At 45.5% G+C, this 19,743-nt stretch overlaps 1 protein-coding gene across 7 annotated transcripts in view; it reads right to left on the bottom strand.

The window, feature by feature from the left end:
* Window positions 1–19,743, bottom strand: part of CAPN13 (calpain 13) — a 69,549-nt gene that overhangs the window by 30,740 nt on the left and 19,066 nt on the right. For 4 of the 7 annotated variants that reach the window (XM_069009310.1, XM_069009312.1, XM_069009309.1 and 1 more), the window contains 3 exons: window positions 13,605–13,847; window positions 3,265–3,334; window positions 2,263–2,381 (listed from right to left, as the gene is read on the bottom strand). In XM_069009310.1, coding sequence (XP_068865411.1) covers window positions 2,263–2,381; window positions 3,265–3,334; window positions 13,605–13,835 — 420 coding nt within the window. In that variant the 5' untranslated portion in view covers window positions 13,836–13,847. Of the gene's footprint in view, window positions 1–2,262; window positions 2,382–3,264; window positions 3,335–3,418; window positions 3,469–12,629; window positions 13,580–13,604; window positions 13,848–16,781; window positions 16,900–18,582; window positions 18,649–19,743 lie in introns of those variants that run through there. The other 3 variants (XM_069009311.1, XM_069009313.1, XM_069009315.1) reach the window with 3 other exon arrangements.

Raw genomic sequence — 19,743 nt, 5'->3', positions numbered from 1 at the left:
AATGAGAAACCTCATGGAAAGTCCTAGAGTGCTCTGGAAGTTGCAAGAGTGGTACAGGAGAAGTCATTCTCCTGCCTTCAGAGAAGGTCCAAGCCTTCACTTTTTAGCTTGAGTCTGGCTTAATGAAATTTCTTTATACCCCTTTATGGGATTTAAGTACTGCAGCTGTGAACATGGTAGTAAATAAAACCAAGAATTGCTGTTTAGGCAGGATGCAAAGAGAGAAGTTCTTTGCTTCCACATTTATGATAAGCCTTTTAAATCAGGACTTTATTTTCCTGGGCTTAAGAGGAGGGAAAAGAAATGGACAGTTCCAAGATGGCAACAACACATCTAGGGTTCTGATGCTCAAAGGGGGAATGTTGTGTGGTTATTTTGCCTCCTTTTTTCCTTCCTGGACTGGGATCTTAGAAAAATCCAGTTCTGAAATCAAGTAAGGAGAAAATCACGTCTATCAACTAACACGAACCTTTTGTATGGTGTTAAAAAGCACGTTTTGGATGTTTCCTGAAGCTGAGTTCTTGACCACTTATGGTCTTTCAAGATTTCATCTGTTTCTCCCTGAGAGCAGGGATATTAACACTCAGGGAAGATCCCTCCAGTTGTGAGTTGATGCACTGTGCAATAACCCCCTATAGTCCCTGGAGAATATTTCTGGTTTTATCCCAAGCTGAGCTGCTGCTCCTCACCGTCACAAGGAGTGACACACTCTGCCTCATGGGCACCACAGCTTCTGTGGCAGAGAAAGTGATTCCTATACAAACATGGGACTAACTTAATCCCTGGGGAAATAGCATCACTGTAATTATTCCCTAGATAAAACCACAACCCATCTTAACTACAGCTGATGAAGTGCTTAACACCCTTGACTCTTGCAGCTGAACAGCTTGTGCTGTAGAGGAAGACTGGAGCAGCCCTTTGTATTCCTGAGAGGCAACATGCTCCAGTTGCAAAAAGGTGGAAAAAAATATTATAAGCTAAAATTTTTATATTAGCATATGATATGCCTTGTTTGCAATTCTTCACTGAACTGAGGAGGGGTGGCTTAGCCTGTGGATGGCAGTAAAATATCTTTGATGGAATAATTGAAAGGCATTGCAGAGAAGCATTTCCATTCAGAGGCGCTTTCTCAGGGGTTTATTGCTCATGGAAAGCCAGAAACAGTTGCACTGATTTGCAGATGAGATGACAGGGAAAACATTTTCAAATACTGTAAGGTATTTATACTGCTTAAGATTTAAGGATTGCGCCTAACTAATCTTTTCAAAGCTCCCATGAAAGACAATCTAGCTTGCATCCTTTAAATGTGTTTTAAGCAGACTGGGGTGTCTTTAGCTGGTTTATCTCATACAGTGTGGCTCTGTATACTGGAAATGGGCCAAGATAGAAACATCTGGTATTCCGAGGAGCAGAGGAACAGAGCAAAATTTAGACTGTCCACAAGATAATCCTCCTGGTGCTGCTCCACAAGAGCCTAGGAGGTCAAAGAAGTCTCACTGCCAGAGCTCTTTGTTTGGTGCTGAACTGCATGAAACAAAAGAGATTTGTGAAATAAGAGGGATGAGCAATGGCTGAGTTTATACTGTGATTCTCTCCACATCCAGTTTAGCTTCTGGAGTTTAATGGTGCTGCAAGCTCTTCTAATCCCACCAGATATTTGTTTGACTCAGATACAAGCAAGCAGAACCTGCCAGTTGCTACCCGAGTCACCCTCCTGGGAGATTCAGACAATTTTAGGAGTTGGTAGAAAGTGAGATTTACTGAAAAGCCTTGTTCCTCTCTCTGAAGCAAATCTCTTTTCAAAATATCAAAAGCCTGTTCCTCTGATCTGTCTCCAAGGATTTGTAATTTCCAGCCATTTCAACAAGCTAAAAGGGCAATGTGAAGTAGGGAAACAGAAAACAAGCCCAAATAGATAGTGCAGGTGAGATAACAGCCATAACAGACTGCCCAAATCAAAGCAGCCACCAGAATGCCATCTGAAACATATATGTACACAAATCTATCTGAACAGCTGGTACCACTGCCTTTGCAGTCATAACTTTCTGAAAAGGGCATCAAATTCCCTGAAGTGCAATTGCACCACCTGGAGCACAAGGAATCATTAAAAAAATTTGTGATTTTCTGCAAAATTCCAAACTGGGAGTCAGCATTGAAGAACTAAAGCTTTCAAGGATGTTGAGATGTGGGGCCGCAGCTTGAACCCCTATGCAATCCAACCAGCCAAGCTCAAGAGGAGCCAATACCACAGGGAATACATACCCGGAAATGAAAAATCCCAGCATAATCGTCCTGGAATCCTTGGTCCTTTGGTAAAACATTTTCCAAAAATTGTTTCCGCAGTGTCAAGGAGCCCAGGGCAGCCAGCATCCAGCAGTCACCTCAGGAGAGGGAAGAATCCAGTGTGTTCAGTCAGCTACTCACTGCTGTTGAGCATAGCTAACTCTTTTTAAAGAGAGTGGGCTACAACCTCTAGGACATTCAAGAACCACTTTGCCAAAAGCAACCAACATTCTTCTGTCACCTTTTCCTCCTCCAAAATGCTGAAGCACTACCCAGTGTTCACTAGCAATGTCCACTGGGAACCCTGCTGTCACCCAGCCATCCTTTTCTACTTTCAGGCTGCTCCCACCTTTTGCAGTCATGTTGAGACTTGCAGTCCAAAACACTCTTTAGGAAACCTTCAAACTTCTCAGTGCAGTGGGAAATGGGAAGGCATTTCTTTCTACATGGGAGCAGAGCTGCTCCCAAAAACAAACATGGTCCAGGAGTACAAGATGGAACTGACACAGCATGCAGATGCGTACTCTGATACTGGGTAAGTATCAGAGGAGTTGAATGGAAATATCCACAGGGAAGAAAATGCTGACAGTCAAATGAAGACATTAGGACAGAAGGAAAATTCAGTCCTGCACCTGTTGGAGCTGTGCCTACTTACCTACTTACACTTAGCTGTGTTGGACCCTTGCACTTGAAGCATCTGCCTGCTCTCAGCTGGACCTCTGTTTCTATGCTTGGCCTTACACAGACAGAAGGCAGATGCCATACAAAAGTAACAAAGATTTGAGCTGCTGCATTTGGGAATCCTGTTAAATATCTGCAATAAGTTGTGTGTGGACTTATGCCAGTCTAGATTGACCTGCACTGATTGTTTACTGCAGCTACCATGGTCCACATCTTCCCACCGAGCACTCAGAACATGGCAAAGCAGTCATGGGTTATTGCTTTGTGCACATCTCTTCCAAAACATAAATATAACCTTACCTATTTCTCCTTGCATGATATCAAATCTGCTAACTCCATCCATGATCAAATGAGGGTTTCTCTGAAGTTCCTGGAGGAAAGAAAATACAAAGAACAATGTGAGTACCCAGCCTTTGCCAGCAGTGTGTTCCTGCCCCTCGAAGACCTTGCCTACCTTTTCCACATCTGAAAACTGCTTTTTCTTGAGTCCTGGTGTTTTGCTGCCTGCCACCAACAAAACCAGAGGAGATACTCAGGCATCTCTTCTTTAATCTGCTCAGATATTCCTAGGGGTGGATTCCTAGGGCTGGGTGCTCCCTGAGTTTTCATTTGGGTTTTTCTAATGCTACTGACACCTTTCAGAGAGGGCTCTGAGCCTGGAAGTGAAATAATGCAGTTTCCTGGGGCACAGCAGGGCAGAGACACACAGGTCTCCAAGCAAAGTGGAACAGGGTCCATCCTTCAGCTCAGCAGTGGGTCTGGGAGCATTTTACACTCTGAGTCTTTTGTGTTTCTATTCAGGTCTAATACAGATCAGCCTGGGCTACTTTTTTCACTCTGGTGAGGAAGATATGGAAAGAGAGCTTAATCTCTGTCTGCAAAATCCCATAGGCCTGGCTGACATTTTTGATTCCGGGAGAATTTTCCTTGAGAGTCTTGCTTGGGCAGTGAAGGGGGAAGCACTTCAGAGCTTGGCTTTGCACACAGATATGTGAACCATTCTCCCAGCTGTGTCTGCTGTTGGCCTGGGATATCTCAGTGTTCAGGAAGGAACAGCCTCAGCAACCCCCACGAGAACCCCTTGGCACACTCCAGTGGGGTAAAGCTCTGTTTTGAAAGAGCAATCAGCCTGAAACAGGCAAGTCATCACACACGTAAGAAAACAAAGAGATGAAAGGAGGAAAAAAAAGATCCTGGTAAGAAAAATAATACAGCAGCCCTTCCTTGAACAGGCCCTGGCATTCCTTCTCCCTAGCTGATCTGACATGCTGCACAAAAATGAGACCAGCTCACAATGTGACTCATGACTTGCATGGTTGCATGAGCTCAGCATTAGTAAGTGCTGTCAGCTTTCTGAAATGGCTTCACAGTGATCAAACCCCTATAAAAAGTTTCCCTGTCAGGAAAAGATGCAATGCAACGTCACTGCTCCAAGCTGGTGGGCGGATCATGATTCCATAGCACTGCTGATGTGGGGGAAAACGGCCTAGGCAGGCAAATTCCTTGAGAGATGCCTTCCTACAGCCATCCCCACCTATCCCAGGACTTTGGGGATTTGCAGCAAGAGATTACCCATGGCTTGGGAGCAGGCCTAAGACGTGTGGTCACAAGCAGCAATGCTTGCTCATAGTACAGGGAAACAGCAGCACTGAGCCCTTCTTCTTTCCACTCTACATCCATCCCAGCTTTACCTTCCCCCTATCCTCTATTTTCCAAAGCAGTTTGTGCCCCTCACCAGGGTGAACTCAAAACTTTTCACAAGCAGGAAATATTAAACTGCATGATAAAGTTCTGAATTTGCCTGTGCCTTTGTGTGTGTCTGACTTGCCAGTAGTCATCCCAGAAAACCAACAGTATAAAGGAATGGGTATTTTTGTTTCCCCCATCATTTCTGAGGGCTTTGAAGTCTTAGTTTCCAGAAGCAGGGTGGCTAGGCTACAGTGCACAGATGCCATGGGGGTATGCACCATCCAGAAGCATGAGCCTGTAATTAATGGGAAGGCAGCTGTGTCTTTATGGGATCCCCAAGAAAAGGACTGATGCTGTGCTCTGTGCCAGAATGCTAAAGCTCATAAGTGCTCTGCGGATCCTGCCAGCCTGTTGTGGAGAGTGGCTGAAAAGTCAGCCCATTAGATGCCTCACCAAACATTCTATTGCCCACCAAGGTGTCCAACTCCCCAGTGAGCAAACAGGGATGAGCTGAGTCATTAAGCAGGTTCCTTGCTGAGAGAAACTGGTAATTTAGTCTACAACCAGAAAAGACATAATCTGAAGTCAGCCCCAGCCAACACGCCTGGACTGTGCACACAAACATCTCTGTGGCTGTCAGAGGGAACACTCCAACACTGTATTCCCAGCACCCACAGCACACCAAGCTCTGCTTCCAGGAGTGTGCACTCCCCACAGGCTCCGGGGCAGTAACTAGGACACAATACAGAGTTTCCACTAGCCAGGGGAAGGGGCAGCTCAGCAGCTGCCTGAACCCGCAGAGGGCTCCTGAAATAGCACAGAGAGGACATAATTGTGATGGGTAAAGTGCTTTGGAAATCTAGACCCCTTCAACCAGGCAGAAATGACGTCTCCAATTAGCTCCTCTTCCTTCAAAGGCAAGAATACAGCAGTCATACACCACCACATTGTCCATTATTGCAAAGCACAGCTAAACACATAGTTACCACCGCACAAAATGTTCAAGCCTCACTATTTCCTACTGCTCGAGTTGCATGACAAAGAGAGAAACCACAGCTTTAACTGTAAGTCTGTCCAGACGCAGCGCCCTGTTTCACTGAGAAATGATGAGGCTTTGTGGCATTATTCCTGAGACTTTTCAGTTTTAACTGCAGGGGGAAAGAAGAGGGAGCTCAGGGAGGCACGTGGTCTCTTCTCAGAGTATCTACGAGCCCAGCAGTAAAGGCAACCATATGGGCTGCAAGTCAAGCACTCTGCCTGAACTCATCCCCTCAGGACAAAGCTCTCATCACTCGCTTTCCCTGGCCCACTGAAGAGTTCATTATGTATTCAAAAGGAAAGAGAAGTTCAAGTTCAAACCAGTTCATCCTCTAGAGCATGGTCTTACCACAGAAGTACTGTTCATCTAAAGGGCAAGATGGAGAATTAATCTGAGAGGTGGAAGGAAAGTGTCCTGTACATGCATTTATCTCTAAATCTCTTTTTATAATGGCTTGACATTTTTAGGGAAGAACAAGTCCCCAGAAGGAGCTGAAGGTGAGTAGTGTAGAAGTAGACCACATGCAGACATGCAAAGGACATGCAGTCAAACAGTTTTGTGAAAAATTGGAAGCCTGAGGTGGGATTTCCCAGGCAGTGGAAGACATTCTGGCTGCAGGCTGCTGTGGTTGGGTGCTGGCCACTTTCCCACACATTTCCCCACCTGACTCTGAGTGCTGGCACAAGGCCACTGAGGGTCAAGAAGCTGGAGCTGACTGTTTGCAGAGCCACCTCCTGGTCAGTTCACCTTAACCCTAAAGTAAAATCCCAGCCTTGCTTCTGTTCCTGCCACAGGTCCACATCTTTCCCTTCAGCTACACTTGTGTTGCTCCCCCCTGCTACAGCTCCACCATCCTTACACATCCTGCCATCACAAGTCACGGTGCTCCCTGTTCAACACACACAAATTATGACAAATAAAAAGGCTGCTACTGATTGAAAGGCAAACCGTTCTCAGCTGGACAAATGTTAATTCAGCAGCACTGCTGTGCCTGTAATAGTGTTGCTCTGGATTAAGAAGCAAACACGGTACTACAGTTCCCTGGGCTGAAGGCACTGCCCAGCAGTCTGCTGAGGAGGGATCAGTCACACCACTGTCATACATCCCATAACCACAGGGAATCTCCAGACAAATAAAACAGTTGGAATAATGAGGGAGAGCAGAACAAAGTTGGTGGAGGGTCTGGAGCACAAGTCTTAGGAGAAGTGGATGAGGGAGCTGGGTTTTTTTAGCCTGAAGAAAATGAGGCTCAGGGGGGTGACTCTCTACATCTGCCTGAAAGGAGGTGGTAGCCAGGTAGGAGTCAGTCTCTTCTCCCAGGTAACAAGTGACAGAACAAGAGCAAATGGCCTCAGGTTGTGCCAGGGCAGGTTTACGTTGGCTATTAGGAAAAATTAATTCACTGAAAGCATTGCCAAGCATTGGAACAGGCTGCCCACAGAGGTGGTAGAGTCTCCTCCCTGGAGGTACTTAAAAGACACATAGATGTGGCACTTGGGGACACGGTGGCCTGGCAGTGCTGGATTAATGGTTGGACTCAAGGATCTTAAAGGTCTTTTCCAATCCACACAATATAAGATGTTGTCATGGTTTAGCATCGTTTGGGTTTTTAGTTAAGGCTCCTCAGTCACGGAAGTGATTCTTTGCAAAGCGGTGCTTGCAGCTTCCTCCAGACCCAATAGAACCAATCCCCCTGGCTAGTTTGAATATTGGCAACTTTTTTAAGCCACTTAAGAAGCTCTGTGATCCACATTTAAGAACAAACAAACCTCGGGAAAGCTCTCTTGCTTCTGGCTTTCGGACAGGTAACTGGGGGCCTGCGCGGCCCAGCAGAGCCAGGCTGGGCCCTGCTCAGCTCGGCTCCACACCAAAGATCTGCTGGGCCACACCAAAGATCTGACTTGCAATGACTTGTCTCTGACAGACTGGAGAGGGAGAGGATAACTGAGCAAGCCAAAATTAGTAGGAAAAATCAGACTGCTCTCAAGGGGTTTGCTCACACTGACGGAACTCAATTCCCTGTTTTACAGCAGAATAGCTCAATTCCTAATTGCCTGATTTCAATACAAATGCACTGGTTGATTATAAAAGCCATGCTCTGCTCCTGTTCTCTTTGCATGGAAGAATGACTTCACCAGACTCCACACAGGTGGGGGAGCTCACAAATGTGAAAGCTAAGTCCTGCTGGAGGATGGACTGATGGCAACAACCAGACAAAAACAGAAATCAGATCGGATTTTACCTGAAACCTGTTTGCTTTGTGTGGTTCAGTGCTAAAAAATAAACAGTCATTGCAAACAAAGGAGGTAAACAAGGGAGGTAGTCCTGTACACCCGAAGCCTTGGAGAGGCAATTTCCCTAGAAGTGTTGGAACCTCCCCCCAGTACAAGCTGAAAGTGCCACGGAGTTACCAACTACCCTCTGGCCACCACAGCCATATAATCCTGAGAAACAGGGCAGCAGGGAGTCAGCAGTGCTGCTTTCCAATCTACCCAGGATGCACGAATTCCCCCTCACAATCCTTCCCAAAGATCAATGCAGTCGGGAAGTACTACGCAAATAAACCTTTTCTGTCTTCCAGGAAGAGGGCTGTAATAGCTGGTGATGCACTGCAGCTTCCCTGGCCCACAGGGATGAATTCCAAGTCGAGGTCAGGTGCAATCAGCTGAGTAGGCAAGGGCTGAGACAATGGCAGCCTGGGGATGCTGCTCCCGTTCAATTACACTGATTGCACACGCACGCTCGGAGAGAACAAGGCGAATTGATTTTGATTTTCATCACGAAGAAACACTGAACAGGATCCAAGAGCCTCCTGGCCCCTGGGAAAGACTGAAGCTGTGAACTCCACCACGAACAGCTGGCAAGCAGCTTTGGCTCATGCCAGGAAATGGCCCCAAAGTGACAGATCTGCAGGACACCACTATCCCTCGCTGCCACACATTTCCCGTAACTTTCCTCATTGAAGCAGCTCATGTGACAACCTGTACTTATTTTTCCTCTTCTTTTTGTTTTTGGTAGGTTTTTCTTCATTTTCCCCCTCTTCTATTAAGAGGTAAGATTTTAGGTTAACTTCAAATTGTTGTCTAAATTCTTGCCTGAATGAAATCTGGGGTTTTTCTCCCCTCCAGCTACAGACAGGCCAAGGCTGATGCAGTAGGAAATCCAGCTCAAGCTTATCTGTCTAGAAGGATGCTAACTTCAAAATTAATTTTTTTTAGGGGTCCATTTTTGTTAAGTCAGTTGCTGGATTCGAAATTCCATAATGCTGATGCTAATTCTTGGAAATTTATGGGAAATAAATAACAGGCCAAGGAACAAATAATCACCAAAAGCTGCAAGGAATCACAACAGGCACTCTGCTCCTGAAAGATGGTTACATTTTCTTTGGGAAGGGACAGAGGGAGGGGATTAAAAACATGAGCAAGCCCTTTTGCAAATGACTGATTCAAATGATGGATCACTTTTCCCAGCAAACAAGCACTGGCTCAATGTGTAAAATTTTCTCCAATGTTTTTTAGGTGCTAAGTGCAGTAGCACAGGGCTCTGCTATGAGAACAAGGTGTATTCCTTGCCTGAGTTCACACTGCCTCTTTCTGCACCTTCCATCCAAGGAATTCTTTTAGACACTTTCTCATCGGCTGACCCCAAGGAGTCCATGCCCTGATGCTCTGAACAGACTGAAGATGCAGACAAAGCCCATGTCGGCTCTTTCACCACGCACCCCACTACAAGTCACATCCGAGGCACTCGGGGATTCCTCTCATGCTGATCCTCAAACTTCCACTGGCCACCTTGCAGCTTTTCCATCTCTCCCAGCTGCTCACACACATAACTCTCTAGGTTAATCAAAGGACAGACCTTCTTATGCCAGCTCTTGCTCAGCATCCCCTCATCCCATAAGGGAGCTACAGGGTTCCCAAGAGACCAAGGGTGAGCAGGGCAGGAGCAGTAGTCTGCAACCTTCAAGACCTTTCAGAAAAGTCTTCAGCAACTTCACCCTGTGCCCTTTTTAGCCTTTTTTAAAATCATAAGCACTGAAGAGCACAGACTATCCTTCACATTTATAATGGGCACCATACTGAGCACAGTGGTGGGCTATCCCTGGAGCAGGGCCAAGGCACTGCTGCACAGATGGTAATCTCTCTCCCCTCACACATCTCATGTCTGAAAATATAACCAATGTTAGCAGAAGTAAAGCGTTCCACATTTAGCATCACCACAATTCACATCGTCTGGACCATCCTCCTTCAATTTCTTTTTGCATCTGCACAGTATTATGCACTGTGATCAGAACAGAGAGAAATCTTTAGCCTGAACATTAATTGAAGAAAAATGCATATTCCACAAGAGTTAATCATTTCACAGCTTCCTCAGTTCCAATCAATAGCTGGTGTGAAGGAAAAGCAGCAAACGATGAAAAAGAATTGTTCTGAATGTTTTCAAAGGAGCATCTCAGGTTTTAAAATCTGACATAATTCTTCACAGAGAATTTCCCTTTGACTGATCTTTAGAAAAGCATAGCAATAGAAAATACTTTATTCAGTCTAAAGTAGAATTTCTCTTCCATTTCTCAAAACTGTTGGTGAGCCAAAGGAATAGTTAATTGTGAGGTCCTGCTGTATTTGGTACCTTCAGCCCCGCCTCTAGTAATGCCTGAGGTACCACGTACAAAATCTCTGTCACAGATTGCACATTTCACAGGGCATACACTGAGGCCCTGGGGATGCAAACACAGCCTGAAGCAGCCCCCAGCTGATGGGAAACTGCAACTACTGCAGAGTCAGGAAAAGAAACATTTCAAATGTTGTCTTGGTGCTCCTGAGCCACCTTCCCTCCCTTTTCAGGCACATCCCTATTAAACAAGACCAGTTTACAAGTCAGAAAGTTGTTTCTGACTGTCACTGCTGACTGTTACTGTCTGAAATCAAGCTGTTTTCTCTCTGCTTCATACATTACCCCCCAATATGAAGACTCCAAACTCTGAGCATAATTGGCAATTCTCTTGACAATGTACAAGGTAAAATAGAAGCAGCATGTTGCTCAACTGCTCGGTTGGATCTGGAACAAAGACAGCAGTTATAATTGCTATCTACCACTTAAATAACCAGATACTGCATGACAGCAAATGGAGGCTAAGAGATTATTAGGACCAAGATGCCAGTCACAGGTACATTTCCAGACAAATTTATTTTAATGTCAGAGGGAGCTAATGGTGGAGGCTGAGAAAAAGGCAGATGTAGGTTAAATCAGCCATGCTTTGTCAGCAGGGTACAACTGCACTGAGTCTCTGGGAGATGGATTCAGGTAGGAAAAAGTCTCTCTTGAGGAAATTATGGGTATCTCTTGGCTGAGTTGTTTAGGTAGCTTAAACACCTGGGATCACATATCCTTAGAGGTGGCAGTGCAATGACCTAAGAACAAAGATTGTACAAACATTTCTGCATGGGTGAAAGGTGCCCAGCTGAAAAAGTTCAGGTTGGGGGCACCGCTGCTCTTGATACCTCCCTCTTCCTCCTGAGGGACCAACTCCCAGGGGCAACTGGACACAGCACTGGCCTTTCAGGACTTACAAAATTCACAAAACACAGCTTCCTGACCCTTTGCTCTCAACCTCTGCAGCTCTATAAATGAAAAGAAACCACTGTGATTTGGCAACTTCTTCTACCACTGCTTCATTCTGTCAGGAAAGTGAGGCCACACTTTGATGTCACCATGACACAGCATGGCTGTTGTGGTGATGTTTGAGAATTTCTGGTTGGTCTCCTCAGGCAGTTGATGCCACTGCCCTTTATCTTGCATCTTGTCTGGCAGGGTGAGTCCTGCATGGTTGGGAAACATCTACAGGTGAAAATTTAGATCAAACTGAGGGAAAAAAAATAAAAATGGGCCATTCTTCAGCACTGGAATCCTGAGTTTCTGTTCCAAATGACCCAGATGAGTCAGCAGTCTCAACTTTTGTCCCTTGTCATGGAAGAGCAGCTGGTGATGCTGCTTTAGCCTCTATAAAACAACAAAAGATTTTTCAATGTTCATGTCATGAACACTGGACCATGAGCATATGGTTTAATTTTCTGAAGGAGAGCTCTGACATAGCCAAGGATTTTGATCCTGCTCCTTCCTGAAAAAGAAACTCTGGAAAATTGTTGGCTGCTGTAAAAAAATTCTTCAGAAGGGAAGTGCTGGGATGGAGAGGACATATGCAAATTTTTGAAACCAATTCCATAAAAACTTTTATTCATAAGCTTACTATTCATGGATTCAGCAAAATAGAAGGGAATTCTCCAGTATCTGCCTCACCTGACAAACTTCAAGCACTAGCAGCAGCAGATTCTGCTTTTGGCAAGGTACATCAGTCCCTTTGCACATGAAAAAACTCTCAGGATATGAGAGTAGGATAGATGTTCATACCACAGCACGGTGCCTCAAAATCAGCGGTATTTGGGTTTCTAAGTCACTTTGTATGCTTTTGAAGTCCTACACCCTTCTTCTGCAAAAGCACTGGGGTGTTAGTATTTAACAGAACTGTATAATAACATTTTGTTCCAGTTTATTCATCTTTAAAATGCCCCTGGAGAGTCCTTTCTAATATGTGTTTGTCTTTTGTGAGTCTAATGCTTAGTTATCGTATTTTTTCTTTTAGACTGGAAATAGTGGCAACTAACTCCTCTCCTTTGCATTTTTTAGTCACTTTCTTACTACAACTCCCGTTTCAAGAGAGATTGTTCCCACCTGCTCTGAACCCATAAGCAGAGTGCTGGTGTAAAAAACACAGCACCAGCTGCACTCTCACCAGACACAGACTCGAAGGAGAACTGCCTAAGGAGAAGCACAGACATGCAGCCTGTGCTAGGAGCAGCTTCTGCAGAAGAGAATGATCCCTTCACGGCACCTTCACAGAGGACACCCAAATATCTGCACCCAGCATCTCCACACCTACCATGCCTTGTGCTGTGCTTCCCACCTTTCCACACAGGCATCCACATTTAGCAGCTCTGCAGGCTGTTCTGCTTCCCTTCTGGGATCCATGTGTTTCAACATCCATGCTGGCCACAGCCTTGCTGCTGCTGTGCCAAGGCCACCAAGCTGCCAAGCTCCAGCATACCCTCACCACCCTAATGCATCTGCCATCCAAATAAATCATTTCCAGTTGTTTTGTGCTGTCTCTTTACAGTCTCACAGTCACTGTCTCCACACCCTGAGGCATTGCCTCCAGGGAGATGAGCTGGTTTGTCCCAGCCCAGGGAAGCCAAAGGCCCCAGGCACTAGCAGTGTGCTCAGCAAAACCCAGAAAAAGGGCAGCACGTGGCTAATCCAGGAGCTGCACCAGCAGCAAATGGTACACAGCAGTGCTATACAGAGCAGTTGGACCATGGGAAGATTTCCTAAATTAGGTCCTAGGATAAAAGAGCTGAGCATGTGATTCCACCTCCCATTCTAAACTTCCATATGCCAGATGATAACTGCCTATTAAATTGCAACTGGGAATCAGCACACAAACGTACTTCATCTCCTGCCTTGTCCCAGTTACTTCAAAATAGGTATTGCTGAGTCAGTCGCTTGGATTACAGAAATCAGAGATCTTCAATAGAATTTAACAACTTTTCAGGTTTGCACAAAGTCCTCTAGAAGCAGATCAAAGTGGGAACAGTAGTTCTAGTCAGGTTCACAGGTGGAAGCAAGCTTCCTACAAAAATGTACCTGGTGAAATCACTAACGTTACAGAGGTTTTCTTCTTTCCCCACATGCCACAGCAAGGATCCCTCCTTGCAAGTGTGCTTCCAGTGTTCCCTTTGAGGTCTACTTTCCTACTTAACACAGGCCTCCCACCCCAGAGTGAAGGCTTTTAGCCACTGGCCATCACTGCTCCCATTCAGCGGCAGTGCTACGTAAAACCCCAGCAAGTGGAACTCACAGTTGGCCTCTTCCATTGTATTTGCCAGAGCTTCTCCTTTGGGAGCAGGTTGGGACCAATGGAGCTGATGTGAGCGGGGAAGGTGTCATCCTCAAAGAGCAGCCCTTGGCTCAGGCACAAGGCTTTCAGGTCTTTGAAGTCCTGGCTGTTAAACTTCTTCAGGTTCTGGAGGCTTCCTGTTGCTCCTGTGGTTTGCCAGCCCTGCACCGGAGCAGAGCTGGGGGCGAGCATCGTGCCCCTTTCCTGTGAGGGGGAGACAGGGACTGCCATTAGTTTCCTGATAGAAAGTGGTGCATTAGGAACATGTGGGATAACACCTCCCCCTCCCACCAGGAGGATTGTGGAGCAGCAGCTTGCAGAACTGAGGGCAGCCACAGTGACAAAATCCTTATTAGCTGGAAATGCATGGGGAAAGAGTAGTTGTCAAATCCCAACTGGTTTATCTTAAACCAGTGCTGTCAGTGCTACAAATTCAATTTGGAGTCTTCCCTGAGGACAGAGAGCAAAGCTGTTAGTGAGCTGCTGTGTGAGCACTGAGGTACAGCTGCAATAGAAGCGAGCACAGGGCATGGAACAGGAGATGCAGACACAGGGGAGTGTGAGTGTGAGCAGGGACGATGCCCAGAGGTACCCAGGACTCTTCTGGCCAGGTATCACAGCTGTGCCCAGGGCACAGGACTTCAAATTGCTGTTTAAACTGGGCAGTCATTGCATGGCATCTACAGGTATTCCAGTCTGAAGCATGGTCAAACCTTTCTCTGTTAATGTGTGTTGCAGTGAAAGCTTCTCTGGGCTCAGGCCCAGAGGGAAGCCAAAGCACAGGAGTTGAATTAAAACCTTTGGATAAGCTGAGATACATGAAGTCACACCAAAGTGAAATAGAAATACAGATTTTTTAACTTTTAGTAGAAATATATGCTAAGTGCCTTAGAAAGTGCCTGAAACATTGAAGACCTGCAGCAGAGACCTTAAACACAGTTCTTACTGCAGCAGTGTTGCCTTTTCACAGAATTTCTTTACTTTAGACAAAATATAGCTAGAACTGTACTGTTCACATTTTTTAGATAGATTGTTCCCATGAACAATAAGAGCTGATAGAAACTATATATGCAAATCTGTGTAATACCTATGTAACACTTGTGTAAGGCTTACAACTGTTAGAATTAGACCAGGATAGGTTAAAAAAAGGAAAACTAGAATCATGTGTTAATCTTATCGGTCAATTAACAAATGTAATCCACACTTCTGTGAGAAAAGAAGATAGAGTATTGTAGTGGTTTGGTCTAAAATACTCATTACTGTTTATCTTCTGTGAGATAAGAATTAGGAGAAATGCAAAGCAGGCACCAACTTGAAAGAATATAAAGAAGTTTATTAACAGACCTAAAAGAAGAAAAGAAAAAAAAATTATACCACCTTCAGAACTCTCCTCCTCCCCCCACCTTCCTCCCTTCTCCCACTGACAATGTAAAAAGACAACCCTTAAGATGTTCAGTCTGTTTACCACTTCCATAATAACCTTGTTCAGTCCATTTAGAAAGAGAAGTCTCTTCTTGCTCATGCTATGAAAACAGTATCACACCGAGACAGCCGCCCACTTCCAAATATTGTTCAGTCCATTTAGGAAGAGGAGTCTCTCTGCTTGCATGTGAGTCCCTTCCCCCGACTTGCAGCTTTCCCCGCAACTGCTTTCGAGGGTCCACTCTTGAAGTTTTTTTGGGGTACAATTTTAAGGTTGAGCCATTCAGAAACAAAGAAACAGAGGCCCTTCTCCTTCCCTGGGAGCAAAGGGTCTTCCTCATCTTCATCTTTAGGACTATCTCTGGGAGCATCTCTAGGAACTGAGGTTTTCTCCTCTCCCGTTTGGAGCAAAAGTCCTCATCTGGTTCATCTCTCCCTGTCCAAACTTCTCATGAAATTACAGCTGCGTCAGCATCTGCCTATCTCAGCGCAGGTGCTTTTGCTTACGAGCTGAACACTCCACCCCCCATATCTTCATGAAATTACAACAGGATACTCTGATCTACCATAGCTTCACAACAGACTTTCAGCTTTAAGCATCTCCTCTCTCTCTTCCCTCAGGTTTTCAGCTCTTCACAGCAATAAAAGGGTTAATCTCACCTCGGCCTTGCAGCTTTGCAGTTGGAATGTTGAATTTTTCTTATTGCAGTGGAGAGGGGGGAGAGCCAAGCTGCTCCGGCTGCCCACGGCAAGGCAGTGGGGGGGGGTTCCACAGCTGGAACAGGCCCATGGCTACCAGGATGGCCAGGGCCTGGCCCAGCCTGGCCCAAGCAGGGCCTGGCCGGGCCCGCTGGCCCCCACACGGGGCCTGCAGCCACCTGTGCCAGCGCCGGAAACGAGAGAGAGCTTGGGGGGGAGTTTGTCTATTCTTAAGTGTGGATCACAGAGGCGGTCACAACTTTAAGTGGCTTAAAGAATTGTCCATATTCGAACTGGCCAGCTGATAGGTTCTGTCAGGTCCCAGAGGAAGCTGTAAGCACCCCTTAGCAAGGACATCCCTTCTGGGACTATGCTTGCTAACCTATGACAAGCATATAGAATTAGAAGAAGCAGCTGTTTTCTGCCTGCTGTTTGCTGTTGCTGCTTGGCTTTATCATGAACCCCCTTTGAACCCTGCCTTCAAGAAAGCTATGAGACTATGAGATAAAGAACTTAGCAGAACAGCAGCCTCCTCTGCTCTCTTACCCTGGTCTGAGAAGGAAGGGTATCCCATCAAAAGCTGCTCCACAAATGTGTCTAAAGGAAAGGGGCACTTTAATTAAGAAAAATGAACATTTTATCTATACAGTGAAACCCTGGACTGAACAGACCTGCTAATACACCTGCTGGCACAGCTTGGATGGATGCAGGAGCCAAAATCTCCTGTTGAGGGCTTTGTCCCTTACAGGCATCAAAAAACACAGCAGGATTCCTGCCATCAAAGATCTGCTTTTGTTCCAAAGGAAGGTAGTTCATCTTCTATGGAGACACCGGACTGTGGGATGAGAGAGCTTTTAGAACAGGAGTGAGAGAAGGGCACAAGAAAGAGGAAAAGCTGCACTTTTGGAGGGGTCAGTGGCACTGGATCTTAAAGAAAGCAATTTGTTCTGTCCAAGCAGAGCACAAGTTTTCAGGTGTGCTCCCCAGAGCCACATGGATGTACAGAGAGACACACACCTGTGCACCACCTCCTGGGGATCTCCTTTCAGCTGAAAGGTTCTCTTGTGGGTTTCAGGGTTCAGAGAAGCAGCAGGAAGGTTGTGCAGCCTGCCCTGCCTCCTGGTTCCTTCAGCTCCTATTGTCACACAAAATTACATGTTGCTGGATAAAAACATGACTCAGGCTCCACACCAGTTTTCACCCTTAATTACCACTTGCCCTCACAAAACCAAAATACTAACTATCCTGAGCCATATTTCCCCTTTTGCCTCTTTTCTTATGAAAAGAGAAGCCCATGGTGAAGCCCTTTATTAGTTGAATTTTAAAGGCATGAATCCCTGTGGTCCTCCTCTGGCATCTTGCATTATGGATGCCACCACACCTGATCCAGGGATTCCTGCCCCTAGCTCCTGGCTTCCACTTAAGACGTACCTTCTCATAAATTAGCACTGGAAAATCCACCACATGCCCTGGGCAAGCCTCACCAACAGTTAATTAACTTTGCTGTACTAATTTCTAACCTGAAGTCACCCAGTTTCACTTTCCAGCAACCAGATGCCATAGCTCTTTTGGTCGGTTGGTGTTGTTTGCTTGTTTGATTTTTTTCTTTTTTGTTTAATTTTTTAGTGGATGAAAGGGCTCTTTTCTACCAAACACACTTATCTGTAGATCTGAGATGTCCCTGGTGCTGCACAAATAGAGCAGATGGCTCCAGTAAGAGCAAAGCCGCAGGTTTGTACTGTGAATTCTTCCCACATGTCAAAAATACAGCTCAGCCACAATGAAGGTGTGATACAGCCCCCCCACTCCCCCCTCCCTACACCCTTTTTACTTAGTCTCATCACCTTTCACTTAGCCTCCTGGCATGGTAACAACAGCCTAAACAAATACATGGTTTTGCATCTCATTGTTTTAATTAAAAGCCCCACAAAAAACTCCAAAACCACCCTCGGCCAACAAGGAGAGAGAGCATTCCCCTTGGGTTTGCATTTTTTAATACAATGGAAATAAATCTCATGTAATGTACCATAACACGACAAGGGAATGGCTTCTTAACAAATACTCATTTGAAACTGTGCCCAGGCTCCATGCATGCTAAGATCTATTTCTTGAAACAGTGTTCCAGCAAAACTGATTACTAATTCCAAAACTCAAATTAAAATTAACAGAGCTTGAAGGCTGGGTCTGACACGCATTCCCTCTCTTCTGACAGAGAACAAGAGTTTTTAGCATGTGTGTGTGTGTGTGTTTAATTACGTTGTTTAACATACTGGGATTAAATTAGCAACCAGATTGAGGAAAATAATACAGTTAACTACTTTTCCCTTGCAGGAATATCTTCATCAGCACAGACACATGAGTTCTATACCCACCCATACCTCTGTGCAGGCAGTCCATGGGGTCAGGACCTGGCTAGCAGTGTCCTGAATCCTGCCCACAGCTCTTCCCCGTGGCTCTCATGGGTCTGTCAGCAACAGCAAAGATGACAAAAGCTGTTAAAGCTGAATATTGCCTGTTTCCTTGGGGAGCTTCTCACTGTTACTTACCCCAAGAGCCAGAAAGACTTTCAAGGGACAGAGTTATAATGGAATGGATATCGGAGATGTTGCCCTTGGACTGCTCCCTGCCACAAGATGCAAGGAGAGAGGGAGGGATTTCAAACACTCACAAAAGCTGGTTCACACATATTGTCAAACTCCAAAGAAAAGCAAAGAGACTGCCACTCAACTAAGGAAAGAAATGATTATTCAGAAGGGGTAATTCAGGAGGGGCTGAACAAACATTTACTTAGTCCTGGGATCTCCTTCAACACACTTACTTATCTGAAATGGAGAAGGGAATCACACCCAACTTGGCATCTGCTGCTCTTTTTTGGTTCCTCTTCCTTCTCAGCAGAGGGACATCCTTGCTGTCTGTCCCTGAGAAAGGGACAAACAGCAAAGAAGGAGGGAGAGAAGGTAAGCAGAGAGAAGGCTAAAAAGAGATTAAGTGAGGCAGTTGGATGGGATGAGAAGGAAAGTGGAGTCTCTGAGCATAGCAGGGCAAAAAGGTTGGTGACTCCTGCAGAAATTAATGGGGAAGCCCCAGGCAACCACCATTCTCTGCACTGAACAGCCTAAAAGGCAGCAGTGAAGGTGTGCCCTGTCTCCCTCCAGCTCTCATTCAGGAAAGATGTCAAGCCACTACTATAATCAGGTACTCAATGGTGGCAAATCCTACTGACAGCTAATTACACGTCGCATAAAGATTTATGTCACAGTACAGACATCATTTCCTTCAATGGCTTTGGTATTTTTCACTGAGTAGAAAGTAGAAATAGGCAATTAGAAACCATGTGTACTTCATAGCTGAACCTTCTCCTCTCCATTGATTTTCTCAAAACATTTCCATTCCATGTTGGCTTAGCTGAGTTTCTGTACTTTAAAAAGATCAACTCATTTTCTCAAACACAACAAAGAGTACCAGAAAAGCCAAAAAGCCAGCAGCCCTTTTTCCCCCATTTCCTCTCAAACACTCCAAATTATTAAGCTACATTTCATCTCCACATAATAGACAATACATGATACAGTAATGCCAGCATTCTTTCCTCAAGGATCCCGTCATACATGTACTTGAAGCATTGTAAAAACTTCGGGGACTCAGTTCCAGAATTATCTTATAGTGAAGGAAAGTGTGAGTTTATTTTCTCTTCTTGCATTCAGAGAAAAAAAAAAAGAGAGAGCCAGCAGCCTCCTGCAGAGATAGCAAGCTGAGGAGGCAGTGCAAGGACCAGAACGTGGGCATCCCAAACCCCAGACGGACAGTGGCTCCTTGTACACACCATGTGTGAAAGCCTCGAGTACCACAGAAAATCAAAACCAAAGCCAGGCACTCTGGAAACCCTCCAGGAGATTACTTTCCCAGTGGCATCTTGCACGACCTTCTGCTCCAAACAGCCTGTGAAGTACTCCCTTCTGGCTATTTATTAAGTCAATTTTCT

The sequence above is a fragment of the Aphelocoma coerulescens genome, chromosome 3, assembly GCF_041296385.1.
Source record: "Aphelocoma coerulescens isolate FSJ_1873_10779 chromosome 3, UR_Acoe_1.0, whole genome shotgun sequence".
In the NCBI taxonomy this organism is placed as follows: Eukaryota; Metazoa; Chordata; class Aves; order Passeriformes; family Corvidae; genus Aphelocoma; species Aphelocoma coerulescens.
The sequence above is the reverse complement of the archived record's forward strand: the minus strand, read 5'-3'. Positions and strand labels throughout refer to the sequence as shown.